Here is a 21,127-nt window from a genome sequence, read left to right as displayed (position 1 = left end):
GCTTGTACAGCATCTTGAGATCCAGTCGGGTTTAGGTGCCGTATACAGTAATTCCTCATTTAATTCTAGATTTGAAGTTTTCGTGACTGCAATGATTCATACTCTTTGGTTTCTTCGGTAAAGTCACGTTCATTGCAGGGCATGAAAGTAAATAAGTTAAAACAATGCAAATTGGAATCGCGTTTGAACTATGAAGTCAGCCTGCAGCTAGCCCATGGTGGGACAAAGAACTGAGATTAGGGTACGCTGCCACATATCGTATCATTCCACACGGATACCCAAAAATCCCATTCCGCTCACCGGCACAGCTCAACAAAGTCGTGGTGTGGTGCTGGTGAAAACACTCCCTTTTGTGCCGCGGTGGCCTTAACAGGTGCTCGCTAACAACACTTGCCGGAACAGCCTGTGTCGGCTGTGTGGGGAATATTTATATTTGTGTGTGTGTGTGCAGATGTGGCCTGCACCCACACACACACTGTTTTGGCGCAGTGGTCAGCGCACCGTGCTACAAACCCGGCGACCCGAGTTCGATTCACGCTCATGGCCAACGCCAGTGACGTTCATCGGAACCGGTACTAGGCCTCCCCTAGGCCGACTGAGCCTCAAATTAGTACCTGTTGCGGTGTGTAAACATCGTCACTAGGGAGACAAAGGCGGCCGGGCGTGGTGCTGGCCTCCCACCCATTCCTGTGCCGTTCCGGCCTTTGTAAAGTGCTCGCTAACACAGCCCTTGCCCCCAACAGTGTGTGAAGGCTACCCGGGGGATCTTTGTCGTCTTCGCAGATGCGGCCTCGTGGCACTGCACATGGCGGGGTGTCTGGTGGCCCCCGCCGGTCGTCGCCCGGATTTGGATGCCATCTTTCAGACCGCAAAGGAGCGTGGCTACACTGCCCAGGGAGAGATGTTCTCAGGTGGGCGCGTGTCTTTAACGCTCTCCGCAACAGACGTTGCGATAAGCGTTGATCCATTCGCTCTCTCTCTCTCTCTCGGTCTGCCTGTGCGTCGAGCGCGTGCCCGTGGTGTGGGGGGGGGCGCGATGGCTGTCGTACAGATGATCCGCTACGAAACATAAAAGCTCGAAGAAAGGAGTCGAGCAGCGACGAGTGACGTGTGACGAACTGGCCAGATCGATGAAAGTGCCGGGGGCTAGAATTTGGAGAAGGAATCAACGAGCGCTCAAAAAGAATTCACAATAGAGGTAAAAAATTAAAATTAATAAAAGTAAAATAAAAATAACGACGTTTCGGAGGCAACACAAGCTTCCGTCTTCAGGTGGAACCGTCACAGCATGACTGCTGCATCAAGACGGAAGCTTGTGTTGCCTCCGAAACGTCGTGATTTTTATTTTATTTTACTTTTATTAATTTTTATTTTTTACCTACGTGACTTTACCGAAAAAACCTAAGAATATGAATCCTTGCAGTCACGAAAGCTTCAAATCTAGAACACAATAGAGGTGTTTTTTTTGGGTTAGATCGCGTCAATATAAATGTGTCATCAAACCCGCCACCACCCGACACAGCCGATTAGTAAGGTTTGTCACGTGATCAGAACGCGCCAATGAGTTGCTCGTGCAGCACACCAGTGTGTTGGAGAGTAAAAGTGTAAATGTTGTGGGTTTACTCTCCAACACACTGGTGTGTTGGAGAGTAACGAATTGGCTTGTTTTGTTTACATGACAAACCTTACGAATCGGCTGTGTCGGGTGGTGGCGGGTTTAACGACACATTTATATTTACGTGATCTAACCCAAATAACCTCTTATGGTTGATATTGGTCGCGAAAAAATAGATTCACCTCGGCATCTGTGTCCTGGCAGCGAAGTTGTGTGCATATCTCGTCCATTTGTTTACCATCTCGTTGTTATGTTTACACCTCGCTTGCACAGTTTGGTACGCTCCATTAGCGTAAATGTAACGTTTAGCATATCATTTACTGGTGATTCACGTAAATCGTTTAAATAATCAATTGTTCCACACAATATTCCTCACATGCATCGGGAGCGTAATGTATCGCGTTTACCCTGTAGCTCGGAGAGATGCAGCAACAAACATTACGATCTTAAAATATAGAAATGGGAAAGCCTCGCTGAGTCTCAAGATGCATTTTCGGGAGAGTCTGGTGTATCGGGATGTTTGGCCTAGTTTATATTTTAAGGAGTGTTTAGTGTGCAGGAGGAAATCGTAAAACGCTTGAATATCTGCACAGATGGGTCATGAACCAACTTGCTGTACTGCCATCTTCGAGCACCGGCATAGTTTAGTGGGTTTGGAATGTTTTAAAATGTAAATAATACACTAACCGTGGCCTCCGAAGCTCTGAATTACAGGCGTGCATGTGTAATTATATCCAAGTTCAATTACGGACTTGCAAGACGCTCTCGATCCAAACATAAAAATACTCTGTGAATGATTAGTTTAAAGAAGGATGTGATTTAAGCTTGGTCTGAGACGATGTTAAACACCGCAGCTGAGATGGATTAAATTTCCAGTTATTTATTCTTTAACAATAATAATTAAAAAAAGAAATTCAGTTTGTGCGATCAATTTAAGTGTTAATTTTACAAGTGGACCCAATGAAGAAGAGGTTTGCAAACCGAAAGGTTATCTATATACCCTGTTGATAATTTTAACTCGGTGTTTAATAAAACACACTCATTTCTCATGTAAGCCCTCTCCCTCCAAGCCATCTGGGCCCAAGTGAAGGAGTGAGATTAATGTTCCATGAAAGAGCAACCTCCCGTTTGCTCTCTCTCTCTCCCTCTCTCGCTCTCCCTCCCGTTCTCTCGCAGCACGATGTGGTAGCTTTGGAGCGCACCCGTAGAGATGTGCCAAACTCTGTTACCTGCTGTGGTAACGCTTTGACTGGCAGAAGGCAGTGCATGAAGCGGGTTTTTGTGAACTGGCCTGTGTGGAACCTTTGCACGTGTGTATGTTGAACTTCTTCCATACCGTACGTGGCCAACCGTGCTAACGGAGGTGCGGGGGTAGAACAAGAAACTGAACACAAAAAGCATTTATAAAGGTTTTATTTTTTAAACCTTTGCATTGTTAACCGCCAACGCAAAGTGTGCTGACGGTTTTCCTCTCACGTGCAAAGCGCTCACCGTGCAGGCGTAGGCCCCAATAACCCCGCCGGAAAAAATATTTCCGAGACTTGAAGCGAGGGTTTTCCCGGGTAATTAAATTACGCATGACATTCACTCGTGTACGTACTAAAAGTCAAAGATTTTCTTCTTGTAAGCTTAATACAAAAAATTATCATACATAATCGATTGATACACATATTTTGCAGTGTTTGAAGGCATTTGTTTTAAAAAATTTGTAAGGTTTATATTGTTAATTATCTGAGGTAATGGAGGGGTGGCTCAGGTAAAGAAATCACGGATAATGCTAAACATATGTAAATTAGGCTGCACAAACATATTTATGGTTAACTACATAGAATGGATGTGAAGACACATAATGTGTTGTCTGTTTTTATTGAAAACAGATCAAGGATTTGAATGTATAGGGCGCTTTCTTTAATGCCTTTCATCACATCTCATCTCAACCATTCCAATGCTCTGCTGCAGTCTCGCCAAGGGGGACCCCCCAGGGGCAGCTGTCTCTGTGCAGAACATATAATAATAATTGAAATGTATAAAGTGCCCTAACAAGTTGTACGATGTGCTGCCCTGCAAATATTTGTTTAATTTCCTACGTTTGCGGTGAAGTGAGCACTGAGCCACTGACCTTCGATGAGTGAGCAGCAGCTGTTAAACTATTGCGCATGTAAATATATGTATTTACAAACACGGATAATCTGAGACCTGGATAATCCGCCCACCGATGATCACGTTGCTTACAATGCTTCCGTTGTTGCAGCTTTCGATATGTCACGACTGGCTGAGGACCTGTACGGATGTCAAGTGACACTGTTGCAGAACGGCATGCTGGGAGAAAACCGAAGCCTCATTATTGAGCATCTCGTACGGGGACAGCCCGTTCTCATACCGTATCCTTTCTGCTGCTGAGCTGCATTTATTTTTTTTTTAAACACTTTCCAGATCTGCTTGAAAGCATTTGTGCATTAGTTCTGTCCGTCTGTACCGGGGGCAGGGGCATGATAACTGTCGTAAAGATGATGCAAAAATGACCGATACTTTCCTGTAAAGTTGTTTTGCTGCTGGGTGGACTTGCGCTACTCCTGGCACACTCCCTGGCAGAGCCGCTATCCGAGCCCCGTGGTCTCGTTACGGCCTGCGCGGACGGACGGACCGCTTCCTGCGTGCCTGGCGAGCACTAACATTAATACCTCTAATCATCAAATATGTCAGAATGGGTTACCTAATCCATGCGTGTGCATAATTGTTCTTCCTCGTTTCCCATGGTTTAATGTTCCTGTTTAAACCGCAAGCATTTGCATACATATTATGCCTCCCCAATTAGATGCGTGCTGTGTCTGAAACAGTTTCGGTTATTTCTGGCCATTGGTAATGACATTTTCAGGTGTTCACATTTTAATTACCCGCTTATATACCTGCTCTGAAGAAGGGCAAAATGTCAGCCTATTTTTTTTTCTTTTGTAAGGCAGTGTTAATGGTGAAATGCATGATTATTTTTTAATTTGTGCTTGAACACCACTGCAAGCACAGCCCATTATTTTTTCTTGTTAATTTAAGTACCGTTGTCACTGTATATTCGGCACGTGACAATTTGCCCCCCCCCCCCCTCCGCGCGATCTGACGAACTACCACGATCCAGGGCCTACGGTTCGATTCAGGAATATATTAATTGTACATGTGGCTGCTTGACCATACTTGACCATACTTTTAGTCAACAACAACAAAGTCAACACAGGAGTCAATAACACTGTGGCCTCAAAAGAGAAGGATAAGTAACAGGCGGCGCTTGGGGTAGCGGCTCTTCTTCGTGGCACACAAATGACGGCTGTTGCCCCGAACGTGAGCTCTTTTTATTGATTTATTTTGCCTTTGAAGACCCCAGTGCCGGCGACAAATGTGGCGAGTTGTGATTTTGTTGTTGTCAATTGTGCTTAAACTGCCGACGCAGCATCGCCAACTCATACTTTTGTTTCGTGAGGCTTTGAGAAGGAGGAGTCCACGTTCGGCACAGACGACGCTCGCCACTGGCCGAAAATACAACGTGGATTGCTGGCTTCATAGCGCAGTCTACTCACGACCCTAGCACCTCACCAACCAATTAAGCAACTTATATGAATGGACAAACAAATTCTTACACGCACGATTCGACACGTGTCGATTATTCATCAATCCGATGTATTTATTGTAGCACGGCCGTGGTGGTGTGACGCCGGCGTAGTGGTTAGTGCACCTTGCCGTGAACCCGGCGGCCTGAGGTTTGATTCGCAGCCGTGGCTGACATGAGCGGCGAGTGTTATTACAATTGCTCTTGTCGCCATCCCGCCACGCGCCAGACCGTACTGACCAGCACGGCGAAGTATGTTCAAGCAACCCCCCGCGACCAACACGGCATAGGGAGACTTTCATTCACAGCAATGGACTGAAAAATGATTGTGATTGCGTTATTCACTGTGTACATTGTGGTCTTAAGCGGTTAACGTATTTGCTCATTTTGCGCCCGAGTGTCACGTACGTCTATACGCATGTTGAACTTCTTTCGCGCCGTACGTAGTCGACCATTCTAATTGGAGGTGTGGAGGAAGTACAAAAAACTAGACGCAAAAAGCAGTTGTAAAGAAATGAGTCACGAGACATCGCCGCAGCTTTTGCTTTTCTCTTGTTCGTGAACTGTGGCTGAGCCCCCCCCCCTCCCCCCGTTCTCGCCGCAAGAGCGGATACGTTGGGACATTGCACCAAGAGCGGTATGGTGTGCCCCGCGGCGCGCTGCAAGCGACGTAACGCATCTCCTCGCGCGTCCCCGGTCGCGTGCGCCTGTCCTAATGTGCGTCTGTCAGAATCGGAATCAGAATATTTATTTTGGAATCCATATTTGTTTATACTTGAGGAATCCGATGAGCTATGAAGCTCTTTTTGACAGATGTCCAATAGGTGCACGCGGGGTCAGAACGTTATAAATAACAAGAAATATAAAAACGCGATAGCAGTGGAAATTTCGATTTAAAGCTTTCGTGACTGCAGGGATTCATCTTCTTGGTTCTTTCGGTAAAGTCACGTAGAAGGAAAGTAATAAAATAATAAAAATAAAACAATAAAATAATTCTCACGACGTTTCGGCTACAGTGGAAACTAAAGGAAAGGTTAAACAAATCGCATAAAAATATACACAATTGAAACTTAACTATTTTTTTTTTATCTTACCAGGTAAAGCCCATTGAGCTATATAGCTCTTTTTTCAGAAGCGACCTGGCCCAGTAATTATAGCTCAACAAAGTGGCTTATGTGGAAACTTAGAGCAGCAAAATAATCTAAACATACGCATGTCAGTACGCTCAACTTCTTTCGCACCGTACATTGCCAACCGTGCAAATCGGAGTAAACGAATGCCACCAAGCACCGACCTCTTGGGCATTGGCTCACAACAACAACAAGGATCTCCGCATTCTGCGCGAAATAGCGGTGACCTCACCACGGCGCTCGTGCCAGGCACAGTGCACCTCAAAGCCACGTGCAGTGTGGAAGGATCTCTGGTGGCAAGAGGTTACGGGACAAACTCCGGTGCTATAGGTTAACTGACTGAGACGGCTGGTAGACGTGACAACCTGTGTGCTCCCCACTGTACCAAGTCGTTCCATTTTATCCACCTAGCGCTCTCTGTATTTTATGTACAGCATGTTCAACTTCTTTCGCACCGTACGTCGCCAGCCGCGCTAATCGGAGTAAGCGAACGCCGTGCAACATACCATAGCCCTTTATACAAGGCATCATGTTTGCAAGAACCACAACACAAGCAGTCAACATGCAAACAAACACCTTTTGGCGTCATCTGGTCCAACAGCAATGGAGACTAGGCTCTAAGGAAAAGCTGTCTCGGGTGTGGACCAATCAACTTCAAGGACTGTGCATATCATTATCATCATCAGAGTTGTTTCTTTTTGTTTGCATTTTGACTGCTTGTGTTGTGGTTCTTGCAAACATGATGCCTTGTATAAAGGTGTCAGTTTTTTGTACCAGTTTAAAGGGTAAAACCCTACTACTATATTTTTGCCACTGGTAAAGGAGATGTCTCATAGTGTAAATGCCATAGCCCCCCCAAGCCCCTTGACGCGGAACCTCAGATACGACTCGGACAGCAACTACGAGCCGTGTAACAAGCGTGGTCACAAGGCTCACTGGGCGGTCGTGACCGGTAAGCCGCAACGCGTCACTGTCTGCACAGGGCACCCTCGCGTTACAGTCACCGCTTCATGTCCGCAGTGCTTTACAACAATCGCGGTTGTGCGTACTTTGCGACGAGTTTATCGGTGTCGTATTTGAAATTCGCGGGGGGGTTGGATTCTGAAACAATTTGCGGTCGCAGCGCTCGGCTACCCGACAAATCCATCCTTCGCGTTAATTAAGAAAATTGTTGTAGTGCACCGTACATTTGCACACAATCTATATTCCTTCGCAATTTTAATGCTAAAAGAACCAAATTGCTCATGCGTACCGATGTGTATTTGCGTAGGTTATACAATAAAAAAATGGGGGAGCACTGGAGTAACGAGGCATTTATTGTGACTTGGGTCAAAGAAGCAATAGCTAAATTTTTATTTAAAGCTTTCGTAACTGCAGGGATTCATATTCTTGGTTCTTTCGGTAAAGTCACGTAGAAGTGAAATAATAAAATAATACAAATATAAAACAATAAAAATTATCACGACGTTTCGACTGCAACACAAGCAATCATCATCATCAGGTGTGAAATCCACGTGACTTTACCGAAAGAACCAAGAATAAGCAATAGCTACTTAATACATTGCGTAAGATTCATTACAGCAAATATTCAATAGAATTAGTTACACAACAATAATATTTATTTGCTTGATTAATACCTCCCTACACCGTGTGATTTTCGGGGGTCATTGACCATATTTCACCATATTTCACCATATTTCACCATGCTGATCAGTGCAGGTTGATGGTATGTATGTTGAACTTTTTTTTGCACCGTACGTTGCCAACCGTTCTAAAGAAATGAGTGTGGTGGGGCCCTGGGCCAGTTTAGATATCACTCACCACTGATGTCAAACCTGCTTGGGAATTAAACTCGGATTTGTCAGGTTTACAGCACAGTGTGTTAACCACTGCGCCACCGCTCCCCTTTAGCTTAGCAACATCTATCAGTGAGAATGCAGTGGCCTGTAATACACTTCATGAGTAGACTACATTTGACTTGGGAATTAAAATATCACCAGATGCTCAGTATTCATAGCAATTGCACAATAAATACCAAAGATCAACAGAGGATGAGCTTTCATTGATTTGAAATTTACCGTTAAAGATGTAATTTGAAACTAGGTTACTGCATGCATGTTGTAAAATTAAACTATTGTATATTGAAAAGTAAAATTGCAGACAATCACGCCAACAGGTTATGAGTGCATACGATTAATGGGTGTACAGATGGTCCAGGATAGAGAGGCCATTAAACTAATGCTGGGACGTGTTCGGGATGATGTGGTGATTACGCGGCGCATGCTTGAAACTAGATTAATTTATAATGGGTGGAAACCTGCCATATACTTGGTTTAATATCAGATAAAAAAGAAAATATGCATTAATACTATGAGACCTCCTTTACCGGTGGCAAAATATAGTAATAGGTTTTTACCCTTTTAACTGGTACAAAAACTGACACCTTTATACAAGGGATTATGTTTGCAATAACCACAACACAAGCAGTCAAAATGCAAACAAAAATAAACAACTCTGATAATGATAATGATATGCATTGTCCTTGAAGTTGATTGGTCCACACCCTAGACAGCTTTTCTTAGAGCCTAGTCTCCATTGGTGTTGGACCAGATGACGCCAAAAGGCTCTAAGAAAAGCTGTCTCGGGTGTGGACCAATCAACTTCAAGGACAATGCATATCATTATCATTATCAGAGTTGTTTATTTTTTTTGCATTTTGACTGCTTGTGTTGTGGTTATTGTAAACATGATCCCTTGTATAAAGGTGTCAGTTTTGTACCAGTTGAAAGGGTAAAAACCTATTACTACAAAATGCATTCTCTTAAAGTTTGATTTCTGTCCCTGGGCTGACATGGCTGGTGAGGTGAGAGATTAACCCATCTGGGGGGGGGGGGGGGCTCCCCACATTCACTCAGCCACACACCGACCGGATCGGTGAAGTATGGTCAAACAAACCGATGTGGCTGTGCGCAAAATATCATCACCCTTCTTTAGTTTCAATAGAAAACGAATGTCCGTCAACTTGTTGCCCAATTGTGATAACCTGCATTGATTTCTATCACGAAATTACTCACGATATTAACAGTATATATGTAAAACATCGTATTTACAAATGCTTCGTGGTAATTAATGGTAACACTAATATCTTCTTGTTTCTTTCGGTAAAGTCACGTAGAAGGGAAGTAATAAAATAATAAAAATAAAACATAATAAAACAATTCTCACGACGTTTCGGCTACAACGCAAGCAGCCGTCTTCAGGTGAAGAATGAGACACTACCAAACTAGGAGCTTATATATAAGCTGCATTGGGGGTTGAAGAGCGCCTTAACAAAAAGAATGTGCATGTGAAGAGGGATTTAGCATATTCATTCCCTGCAGTCACGAAAGCTTTAAATCGAAATTTAACCGCCTCTACGGGGAGGGTTTCCACATAACTCTGAGATCCTTCAACAAGCTCCGGGATAAGAAGGCTCAGCTAATCGAGTCTCTCACCTTTCTGAAGAGATGCCGCGACTCTAAGGTAATACCAAACGCATTTACACTAACATCTGCTGCTGTAACTTCTTCTAATGCGAAACGAATTCTGTCTAGAACTAGCTTAGCTCTTATCTCAGAGAAAATCAGACTTACGCGCACCGAACTAGATCAGTTAGACAAGACACTCTACAAATCACACTTATCTTTGAGTGTAACAATGTCCACATCGGATTGGGAACATGTGGAAAAAATGACTGCCTCTTCAGCTGCCGCTATGTCGACTAAATGTAAGGACAACTTGATTTCCAAATTCAATCGCCTCTCAAACAAGAAACCGGACCCACACATTGAAAAGCTAGATATTAACAAAGTCGTAATTAATCGCAGTAACAGTCCTATTTCTGAAGGTTTGAAATCCGTTTTAGCTAAAGGACTAAACTTTGCAGTCACACCTAGACACATACCAGTTAATGATATAATTGCTCGAGTAGATGTAGCTCTCAAGGGCTTGAGTCACATCGCTGCAGACGTAGCAAGATCCGAAATCTCTGTAACCCTCAAAAACGCTAAGATGCCAGCTAGCAACATCAGCAAAGAGGAGCGTTTTGAATTAGCTCAATTAAAAAAGAGGGATGACATTGTCATCCTCTCAGCCGACAAAGGCAATGCCACTGTCATCATGGACAAAATAGAATACAACAACAAAATTCAAGAACTACTAAACGATGGCAGCTATACAAAAATAAAAAGAGACCCCACCAACAGCCTCGTCTCCAAAACCAACAACATCATTTCTGCTTCAACCGCATTAATTGATCAGACCAAACAGTTCTCGTTGAAACCTTCTGCAGCCAGACCACCAAGATTGTACGGCTTGCCAAAGATACATAAAGAAGATACACCTCTTCGTCCCATTGTCTCTACTATCAACTCCCCCACTTACAAACTGGCTCGTTTTTTGTCCGAAATCCTACGGCCTTTCACTGGAAAAACCACCTCTGCAGTACTAAACTCTACTGACCTGGTATCGACAATCAAGGGGATTGCCCTGTCCCCAGACGACCTGCTTGTCAGTTTTGATGTGGTTTCCTTGTTCACCAAGGTACCTGTGCCTGACACCATCGCAATCATTGAAGACTTGGTTCATCAAGGACTGAATGCTGGGGTACCCCCCCTGGTGAGACACTGCTTAACCAATACATACTTCACCTGGAATGGAACCTTCTACAAGCAAATTGAGGGCACCCCAATGGGCTCCCCCCTATCTCCGGTTGTAGCCAACATCTTCATGGAGAAATTTGAGACGGACGCCATCCAGACTGCCACTCTACGCCCGACCTTATGGAAGAGGTACGTAGACGACACTTTTGTCATCTGGCCACATGGCCGGCCTGCTCTAGACCAATTTCTCGACCACATCAATTCCATACACCCAGCCATCAGATTCACCATGGAAGTCGAAAATGATGGCAAGCTACCCTTTTTGGATGTCCTAATCAAAAGGAGACCTGATGGTTCAATGAGCCACTCTGTCTACAGGAAAGCCACCCACACGGATGCTTATCTAAAACCGGATTCCCACCACCATCCATCTCAGAAGAATTCCCTCATCAAGACTCTATATCATAGAGCCCAATGCATCTCCGACCATGAACACATTTCCAGTGAACTCAAACACGTACGCCAAGCTCTTAAGGCAAATGGTTACTCCGACTATACAATCAGCAAAGCCATCACTCCAACCATCAAGAAGGATCCTGTTGAGGAGCCTTTCAAGACCATCACCTTACCCTACATTGCTGGGGTCACAAAAAAGATCTCCAAAATCCTGATTAAACACAAGATCCAGGTCCGATTCAACACAGTACATAAAATCCGTGATCTGGTACCGTCTGTAAAAGATGTGGTTCCAGACATACAGTACCCTGGCGTCTACAAACTAAGTTGCCTCTGTGGTAGCAGTTACATTGGGGAAACCAAACGACATGTCTCGGACCGCATCCGTGAACATAAAGCTGACCTGAAACACGGTAGGACTAACACCTCAGCCGTGGCAGATCACTGTTACAACTCAGTGGGCTCACATGATATTGACTTCTCCAAGACAGAGGTTCTCTGCAAGCCATCTGGCTATCATGAGAGATTCGTTCATGAGGCGATCCACATATACAAACACAGAGACAACTTTAACCGAGAAGATGGATTCTGGCTCAGCAATCATTGGAAGGACGTAATAAACCATTTCGATACACATTAGGGTGTGTAGAATAATACATAGTGTGATATTAAATGTATAAGATATAGGTTGGTTTACAGCAATACAGTATATAATTTAATGTTGGGTTTATCTATGGCAGTATATAGTACGGTATATGCTCGTGTGATGTAAGAGAATAAGGTTTAGATGGAAGCATATTATAGAATTTTTTACGAGGTAAAATTGTAATGTATTACTTGCTGTTAGTAACTCAGCTTATTATAGAGTATAGTAAGTATACTGATGGTGCGATGCAGTTTATACTTTAGTTTTTTATGTAGTTTATACTTTAGTTTTCTACGTGGTTGTTGAGTAACTGCAGCTACATATCATTAACATTCCTTTCCTTTGTTACTGCTAATCCCTGCACCCCCCTTGGTTGCTGCTGATCCTGCATAATGCATGGGCATAATATGACTTTGACACCCCCCCGCCCAACGCCTACGCATTTTCCATGAATATGCTAAATCCCTCTTCACATGCACATTCTTTTTGTTAAGGCGCTCTTCAACCCCCAATGCAGCTTATATATAAGCTCCTAGTTTGGTAGTGTCTCATTCTTCACCTGAAGACGGCTGCTTGCGTTGTAGCCGAAACGTCGTGAGAATTGTTTTATTATGTTTTATTTTTATTATTTTATTACTTCCCTTCTACGTGACTTTACCGAAAGAAACAAGAAGATGAATCCCTGCAGTCACGAAAGCTTTAAATCGAAACACTATTATCACCGGCATTTATATCATCAGCCATGATCTGGCCACTGCTAGATGAAAGCCTCCCAAAGCCGGCGCCATCTTTCTCAATCCTTCGACGTATTTCTACTAGAAACTTTTTTTTATTTACCAGGTAAGACCCACTGAGCCACAAATCATAGCTCAACGAAGTGGCTTATTACGTGGAAATTTATAGCAGCCAAATACTCTATATGCATAGTTTCTTAATTCTGGAGAAGAAAACCAGAGGAACCAGAAAAATCCACATGGGGAGAGCATTCAAACTCCAAATATACAGACGTCAGCGTCGAACGCACGACCTCCCGTATACCAGGTGAGGTAGTTAACATCTCGCCACCGTGGCGTTCCAGGTAGCACCTGAATACGCGCTGACTTCAACGCTCCCGTGGATCATCCTCTCGACCTTGAACACATTCCCTCCTTTGGCTGGCACTCTCGCCATTAGTTTCGACCGCCGGCAATCAGCCCTTCTAGCGACTTGTCTTGCGTCAGCGGTTTAACAATGCTCTGTCATTTCAGGGGCTCTGCTTGGTGTGGATTGGTCGGACGTGGAGCCGTGTTTCGAGGAAGTTGCAGCAACGCCAGGGCTGTATTCCGCAGAATCTGCAGAGGAGAGAGTCAAGGAGTTGTTCTCTGCACCTGGACTACAGGTTCAGAATTTCAAATCACGACCTGTCGACCATTTTGGATAGATTAGACCAATGAAAAGTCACGTGCACGTGTGATCATCACATTACAATTTTTTTTTTAAGAGTGAGGATGTTATATTAAGGATGCCGAGAAAAATGTAGGTGGTGTTGGGAAGTTTTTTTTAATAGGTTTTGTAAAATCTTAAAACAGTTAAGTGGAATGGATGTGAGAGGGATGACAAAAAGAGAGGAGATTGGGTAACACAACTATTATGAAAAGGATGAAGGGAAGGGAGGCGAGAAAAGTGACCGGTAAGAATGAAATAAAATAAGCCAAGAAAATCTGAATTTAATGAGCCAGTTATTGCAAAATCAATTCTTATGCTCTGCTTTTATCAAACGGATCCAATGACTCATTGCGGCAATAGTTATTTTCAGAAACGGCAAAAATTAATTACGAATAAATGCCCCATCGTTCTGAGCTTTGCCAATTTCGCCAAGCGGGTACCTGTTTCAAATCTCGATCAGTCTCCATGCCCTCCCCCCCCCCACTAGGCAATGCCAGAGCTGTATTAATCGTTACCCATACTCCTCCTCCCGAGGCATCCATCAGGAGGCATTCCCGCTTGTTGATGCGAACGTTGTCCTGTGACCCCGCGCTCTCTCGCCCCCCCCCCCCTCGAAAACAGTGGCCAAACTATTTGTCAACCAAGTGGGATTTAAAAAAAAAAATTTCAGGCAAGCATGACTGAGTGGATGAAAATCATCAAACTTGACCGTGACTTGAAGACTGCTGCTCACCTCTAAGACTTCAACGGGACTATGACAAGACGAATTTATGGAACCTGAGCGGAGACGTAGACTTAAGATATAACTCATGAACGCTCTTCAAGACCGCAGTGCACTGAGGAAGACGATAAAAATGGTCATTGTCTTATGTATTTGGCAAATAGTTACAGAGATCACTGATGGATTTACCTGATGATATTTGGAGGGGTGTGGGTGGAAAACTCCCACCCATCACACCAACGTTTAATACCTAACTACCGCTGTATTTTACAGAATGAATGAAATCCGCACAGAAAGGCTTGATTAAAATTCCACGGGTTGTTTATCTTCCACTCGACTCGAGACCACAGCCGAAGTGAAAAATTCCGACGGAACTAACGCCGCCTGTGCACGCGCGTGCGCCCTCAACCCGCCCCGCGCCCCAGGTGCGTGCCCTTTACCTGCTCGCCAAGCAAGGCAAGAGCGTGCGCCATCGACTCTGGGATTTCGACCGAGTGGCGGAGAGCAACGGGCAGCTGCTCGAGTTCGACCCCCGGCGTCAAGCGGACGGCACCACGTACGTGGTGCCCGCCAAGGGCGGCGTACGTGCCGGGCTTTGCGGGAAGTTGCTGCTCCTGGCGCCGGCGACGGTGACGCCAGCCGTGGGAAAAATCTTAGCACCGCTGTGATCTTCACCCCCCCCCGCCACCCCCCCCCCCTGGTCACGCAACCATGGATGAACGCAGCGGAAGAGGAGATGTTAACTACCTCGCCTGGTGTACAGGAGGTTGTTGGAGTCTGCATGTTCTCTCTCTCCCCGTGGTCGCGTGGATTTTTTTTATCCAGGTCCTCCGATTTTTCTCTCCACATTTAGAAGCATGCGTTGAGAGTATTTGCCTGCTATAATTTTCCGAATGATAAGCCACTTCATTGAGCTATCATTTGTGGCCAGGTCGCTTCTGAAAAACAGCTACATAGCTCAGTGGGCCTTACCTGGTAAAATAAATAGGGAGATAGTGAAAATTACCGCTTCCTATGTGTATTGCAAAAGTTATGGCGAGTAAGGTGGCCGGATGGCCAGGGTGTCAGAGTGGTGTTGCCCCATCCGTTGGCCCATCGCTTGGGTTTGGAGCACCAAGCCCATACCGCTGAGAATCCAATCCAGGTTTCAACCACACGTGATTTATGTATATTTCGATGTTGAACTTCTTTCGCACCGTACGTAGCCTACCGTGCCAATCGGAGGTGTGGGGGAAGGACAACGAACTAAACACAAAAAGCTGTTCTAAAGAAATTAGTTTTCAATCTAGATGATTTAAAACGCATCGCTCCAGTGGCTTCCTAATATCGGAAGGAAGAGGTGTTCCAGACGGCCGCAGAAGCGCATCTCAAAGCGCGTGATGCAGCGACCGTCTCAGGTGTAGTAAGTTGGTGGTCTTAGCCTGATCGTTTAACGAATGCACGCAAAACCTTCGTGTTAAATTTGGTTTTTCACTTTAGTAAAATTCCAGAAATTGAACTCGGGTCACCGGGTTCATTGCGTAATGTCATCACCACTGCGTCAGTGCTTCCTCTATTTTATTTTATAAACTGTGCGCAAAAATATACCTCGGTAAACCTTGACAATTGTCTCTTTTTGCGTTAAAATGTGAATGAATATAGATTGTGTGCAAATGTGTAGTGGCACAAAACACAAATTTTTAATTAACTCGAAGGATGATTAGTTGTAACAAATTTCTTTTGTATTTTACAAAAGCCAATTATGCAAATGGTAAATTCCCATTGTATTTTAATTACAGCGTTTTTGAAAACAATGCAGACTTCATTTTCCTTTTCTCCACCTCCTCCTCGCTCAGCCCCTTGCACAACATACGTGAACAGACACGGGCGCACATTAGCAGCGTTATTATCGAGATAATATTTTTTTAAACATGCCATTAATTGCGATTCACACGTTTTAAAAATGAATGCGTCTGTTTCGACAGTGGTGCGAATGGTCCTGAAGCAGTAAAGAGAATGAAGCCACCAAATGCTTTGGTGCAATGCTCATGTACCATCACTTGTGTCGCCCGATTGTCAGCTCACTACTGGATGTGGCCCCCTCCCAATGCCTGTGTGTGCCGTGGGGGTTACTTACTTCACCACGCTGGGTGGTGACGGTTGATGTTGGCCGAAAAGACAGAGGTTTTTTTTCCTCCGCACCGCCCTATCCTGCCCACCTTGTTTCGCCCCCCCCCCCCGCAAGCACCGTGACATGGAGTTCGTGCGTGGTGATCACACATCCTCGCACGATCCAGACTCATCGCTGCCTGGCTTCAGATAGATTGTATTTATTTCGGCAGGAAGGGCCCAATAAGCTGTTAGGCTCTATTTCATGGGCTTCCTGCGATGGTACGGTAGTTATACAGTACAGATCTGACGATAAATGAGATTGCCTATCCAAGCACTATCCTGCTTAGATTCCGATATCTGTTGTGAGATGCGGTATTATGTGCGTGTTTGGTAGAATACTTGCATGTAATTTTCTCTCAGCATACGAGTACTGAACGCTCATGAGCGTTATACTTAAGGAGCACGTTTAATTTCGGTTCGTGAACATAGATGGGCCAGAATGCTTGCCCTCGTGAAGCAATAAGGATGCGCTTTCCTAACAAAAGACAACGTAGCGACAGAGAGGACGTGGAAAATCCCTTTTTGGTTTAGTGACAATCCAGCAACGATAACCAGGCGATGGTGGTGGCCGTGGCGAATGTTTGAGCGGCACAACGAATAATGCACAGCGTCTGAAACCGCACAGGGTTACACCGGCATTGCTGTTACCTCGTTTTAAAATGCGAGGAGTCGGTCAACATTTCTGGTGACAAATTATTCTCAAGAATGTTTAACGTCTGAAATGGCTGCCTGTATATTTTGTCCGTGGTTATTCGTGCTTTCCAACTGAGGGTGAACGCCTACGCATGATCCCTCTGTCCGTAACAGACGGGGTTGCGATAACTCTCGTTAAGACGATCCAAGATCAAGGAAACCGGCATTTCTTTCAAAAACCATGGTTCCTTAGCGCACACCCAGAGGCCCGTAATGTCGAGCGGAACTTATTTTTGGGTGTTAGTGAATACGATATGATAGTGCTTTTGTTTGTTACTAAGCGAGGTTTTGGGGAACTTGGGAGATAGTCGATGAGAGGGAATTCCTTAAAGTCGGGTTTCAATTGGGGACTAACTCTTTCGAAAACTGCCAAATTCACCGAAGCGGTGCCTACAATCTGCCAGACTTGAACCACAGAAAAAATGACTACTTGTTAAAGTGCAAACGCATTTTGCCTTCGAAGCTGCCTATCGGTTTACATACTGCCAATTAATTATGTTGGAAGACAACACGTGTTGAAAAGCGTTGCATTATCCATGAGTATGCATGCTTATTCTCAACTTGTTTTTATCTGAGTACGAGATGTATAGCCTCTAAAACGAGCTCGCTCGTTATATTTTGTCTGTTATTTTATTCATGGATCCCATGCCAAGATCACGTTTTCCGATTCATTTTAACAAGGTCTTCCCATTTTATTTCGTGCAAACCTCATTGCTGTTTCTGCTCCCTTTCAGTAATGTGGCTCCAAGGGGCCTCTACGATCTGTTTTACCAAATTTTTGACCAACGTGGCCCAACAGTCAGTTTCTTAATGGCTTTAATTGGCACGTTGGCCAGATGTTAACTACCTCGCCTGGTATACATGAGGTCGTTGGTTCGATCCCGACCCTGATGCCTGTATATTTGGAGTTTGCGTGTCTCTCTCTCCCCGTGGTCACGTGAATTTTTTTTCTGGGTCCTCTGGTTTTTCCCCTCCACATTTAGAATCAACGTGCATTTAGAGTATTTGGCAGATATATATTTCCACACAGTTGAGCTATCATTTGTGGCCAGGACGCTTCTGAAAAAGAGCTGTACAGGTATAGCTCAGTGGGCCTTACCTGATAAGATACCAAAAAATAGTTCACTCACCACTACTAACTCACCACGATTAACTCACTGCCAGTGGCAAAGTAAAGGTGCATCCCTGCTATAGCTTATCTGTGGTGTACCAATTTCATTATGCTGGTTGGAGAGAAAGTGGTGGTGGATTTAAGGAACTTCTCCATTGTTCCACCAGCTGCACTGGGAGCTCGAACTGGTGACCTCTGGAGTTGTAATTCCAGACGTACCAGTGCTGAAATGTAGCACTCGTTTTGGTCGTTTGACACTGCCTCATTTTCTACTGCCCCAACCACCTTTTAACCAAAGCGCCAGTCGTAGTTCACAGGGAATTGCCCAGCGCTGTAACTGCACACAGCCTGGCGACAACGAAATCCCGCGCTTCCGATGAGTGCGGTTGGCTACTTACGGCGCGAAAGCAGCTCAACAGCCGGCTACGCTAAATAGAATTGAACGCGGCCTCGAATTTGTGCGCACACGAAAATTAAGAGCACGGACCCCAGTGTCGGTTAGAAAAGTAAATAGCGAGAATGAAGGCCGCTCAACCCCACCACCATCCCCCCAACCCCCGAACCCTCTGTTTAAACTAAAAGGCTCGCTCCTAAGCGATGTCCTACCTCTGCAATGGCTTTCCATCGTGATTGTTCAAACACGCGCCGCCGTTGCGCATTCTCCTGAACATCCCAGGGCCAAGAGAGGTTGAGCCTTTTGTGCTGTAACCAGACGATAAGCACGCCTTATGAATTGTGGACAATTTCTCGGCACGGTCGGCTCTCCCGTACATTTGAATGGCTTCGAGCCGAGTGCCGTGACGCACTTTTTCCCCCATTTAGTGCCGGATGTCAATTTCATTACGTGGCAAGCGAGTGGGCTTAAGCGGGTGGGGTCTGCGCCGTCGGTCACAAGGAACGCGGGCATTTGGATCAATGGCGATACGAGATGTGTTCCGCTAGGGGTGCAACGATGGTTTTGATGTGTCACGATTGAGCTCCCGATCCATGTGGAAGGGAGTCCACGCGAGACGACCTGCTAAGGGATTCATCTTCTTGGTTCTTTCGGTAAAGTCACGTAGAATGGAAATAATAAAAATAAAACATAATAAAATAATTCTCACGACGTTTCGGCCACAACGCAAGCAGCCGTCCTCAGGTGGAGAACAGGTCTGTCAGACTCTGTCTTCTCGACAGACCTGTCAGACTCTGTCTTCTCGACAGACCTGTCAGACTCTGTCTTCTCGACAGACCTGTTCTTCACCTGAGGACGGCTGCTTGCGTTGTGGCCGAAACGTCGTGAGAATTATTTTATTATGTTTTATTATTTTATTATTTCCTTTCTATGTGACTTTACCGAAAGTACCAAGAAGATGAATCCCTGCAGTCACGAAAGCTTTAAATCGAAATTTAACTGCTAAGGGAACTTTGCATCGTTCCCACCAACACCCAACACGAGCGAACACCTGTAGTGCACGGACGACTGGTGTTGCAGTTGACGACCGGCCTCATCATTCCCGGAGCCCCATTGGCATTCTCTCCTCTTCCCTGCCTCTCCTCTTCCCTGCCTCGCCTGGTATGAAGGAGGTCGTGGGTTCGATCCCGACCCTGGCGCCTGCTGCTGTATATTTGGAGTTTGCGTGGCTCTCTCTGTGGTCACGTGGATTTTTCTCCAGATCCTCCGGTTTTGCGCTCCACATTTAGAATCGACGTGCGTTTAGAGTGTTTGGCTGCTATAAATTTCCCACTTCGTTGAGCTATCATATGTGGCCAGGTCGCTTCTGAACAAGAGCTACATAGCTCAGTGGGCCTTACCTGGTAAAATTGATAAACATTAATATCTACCCTCTCTTTCCCGTCAATAGGTTTCCTCCACCCCTTCCCTCGCATGCCTTGCCAACACCCCTCTCTCATGATCTCGTGTGGGCCTGGCCCCATGTCCTTTTCATGAACCTCACACCCAACCCTAACGTGCCGTATGAACTCTACGCACGGCATTGATTCGCGTGCATAAGAATCGATGTGTTTCGATTGAAAAACGTTGCGTCGGGAGTGGATGCGATGTGACCCCAGTGACCCGAGTTCGATTCCCAGCCATGGCTCACATCTCGCTGTGAGTGATATCTGAAGGAATCCGTACCAGCCGGCGTGATGAACTGTGGCGACGTGTAAACACGATTGAATCAACTCACGACCCTGACAAATTGATACGCCTGGTACACAAACGCACACCTGTACATATCGTGTAACTTATTTATGCGCGCATGTTGGACTCCTTTTGCGCCGCTGTACGTAGCCAACCGTGCTAATCCGAGGTGTGCGTACAGGCAATGCATCTATTCCGGTTAGTGACGGCCCGTGCTGATTGTGTGGTCGCACTGAGATCAGATCGGACAGCAACCTGTTTGCTCCACTGCTTTCAGTGTCCCCCCGTGTGCGTGTCTCACAAGCACAATGCTCCCATCTTTGCGTGATCCATCAACCCACCCCCCACCTCTCCTCCCTCCAAGTGCCTGAACTACTAAGTTTATCGCCACCGCAACCCCAACTGCACTTGGCTGTGCATTTTTGTTTTGTGCCGTTAAAAAAAACACCGGTTTTTTTTTCCGCCGTGAGAGCCATATTATTTTCCGTCATTTTTTTAGCGCATTGTTGACAGAAGCAGATCTCCGCGTGGCATGTGTATACGCGAAAGTGAATTTTACGAAATCATCCCGGTTGCGGAAACGCCTGACGGTGCGATAACCTGCCCTCGTGCGCAAGGGCCCTTCAAAGCGAAATGACTGTTTCGGAAAAAAGAAGATGTGAAAGTGTTTTCATAACGAGTGATAGCACGTCAATTCTTATTATTATTTTTGGCCCTCTGTTGTTGCGCACACACGGGGCGGGGGTGGTTCCGTGTGTGTGTGGGTGGATTTTTGGCAGCGCGCATTTCTGGTGAAGAATGATTTGCTATCAATGTTAC

At 45.4% G+C, this 21,127-nt stretch overlaps 1 protein-coding gene across 1 annotated transcript in view; it reads left to right on the top strand.

Moving 5' to 3' along the window:
- The window catches only part of ACTMAP (actin maturation protease), a 29,524-nt gene extending 10,289 nt beyond the window's left edge, over positions 1 to 19,235 (top strand). The window contains exons 4-8 of the mRNA XM_061568441.1: positions 784 to 911; positions 3,867 to 3,996; positions 7,222 to 7,292; positions 13,330 to 13,460; positions 14,654 to 19,235. Of these exons, the coding sequence (XP_061424425.1) occupies positions 784 to 911; positions 3,867 to 3,996; positions 7,222 to 7,292; positions 13,330 to 13,460; positions 14,654 to 14,896 (703 nt within the window). The 3' untranslated portion in view covers positions 14,897 to 19,235. The remainder of the gene's footprint in view (positions 1 to 783; positions 912 to 3,866; positions 3,997 to 7,221; positions 7,293 to 13,329; positions 13,461 to 14,653) is intronic.
- Positions 19,236 to 21,127: the final 1,892 nt, after the last annotated feature.

The sequence above is a fragment of the Lethenteron reissneri genome, chromosome 41, assembly GCF_015708825.2.
Source record: "Lethenteron reissneri isolate LAM-NWPU_2019-01 chromosome 41, ASM1570882v1, whole genome shotgun sequence".
NCBI lineage: Eukaryota > Metazoa > Chordata > Hyperoartia > Petromyzontiformes > Petromyzontidae > Lethenteron > Lethenteron reissneri.
Note: the sequence above shows the minus strand (reverse complement) of the source record. Positions and strands in the feature narration are given on the sequence as shown.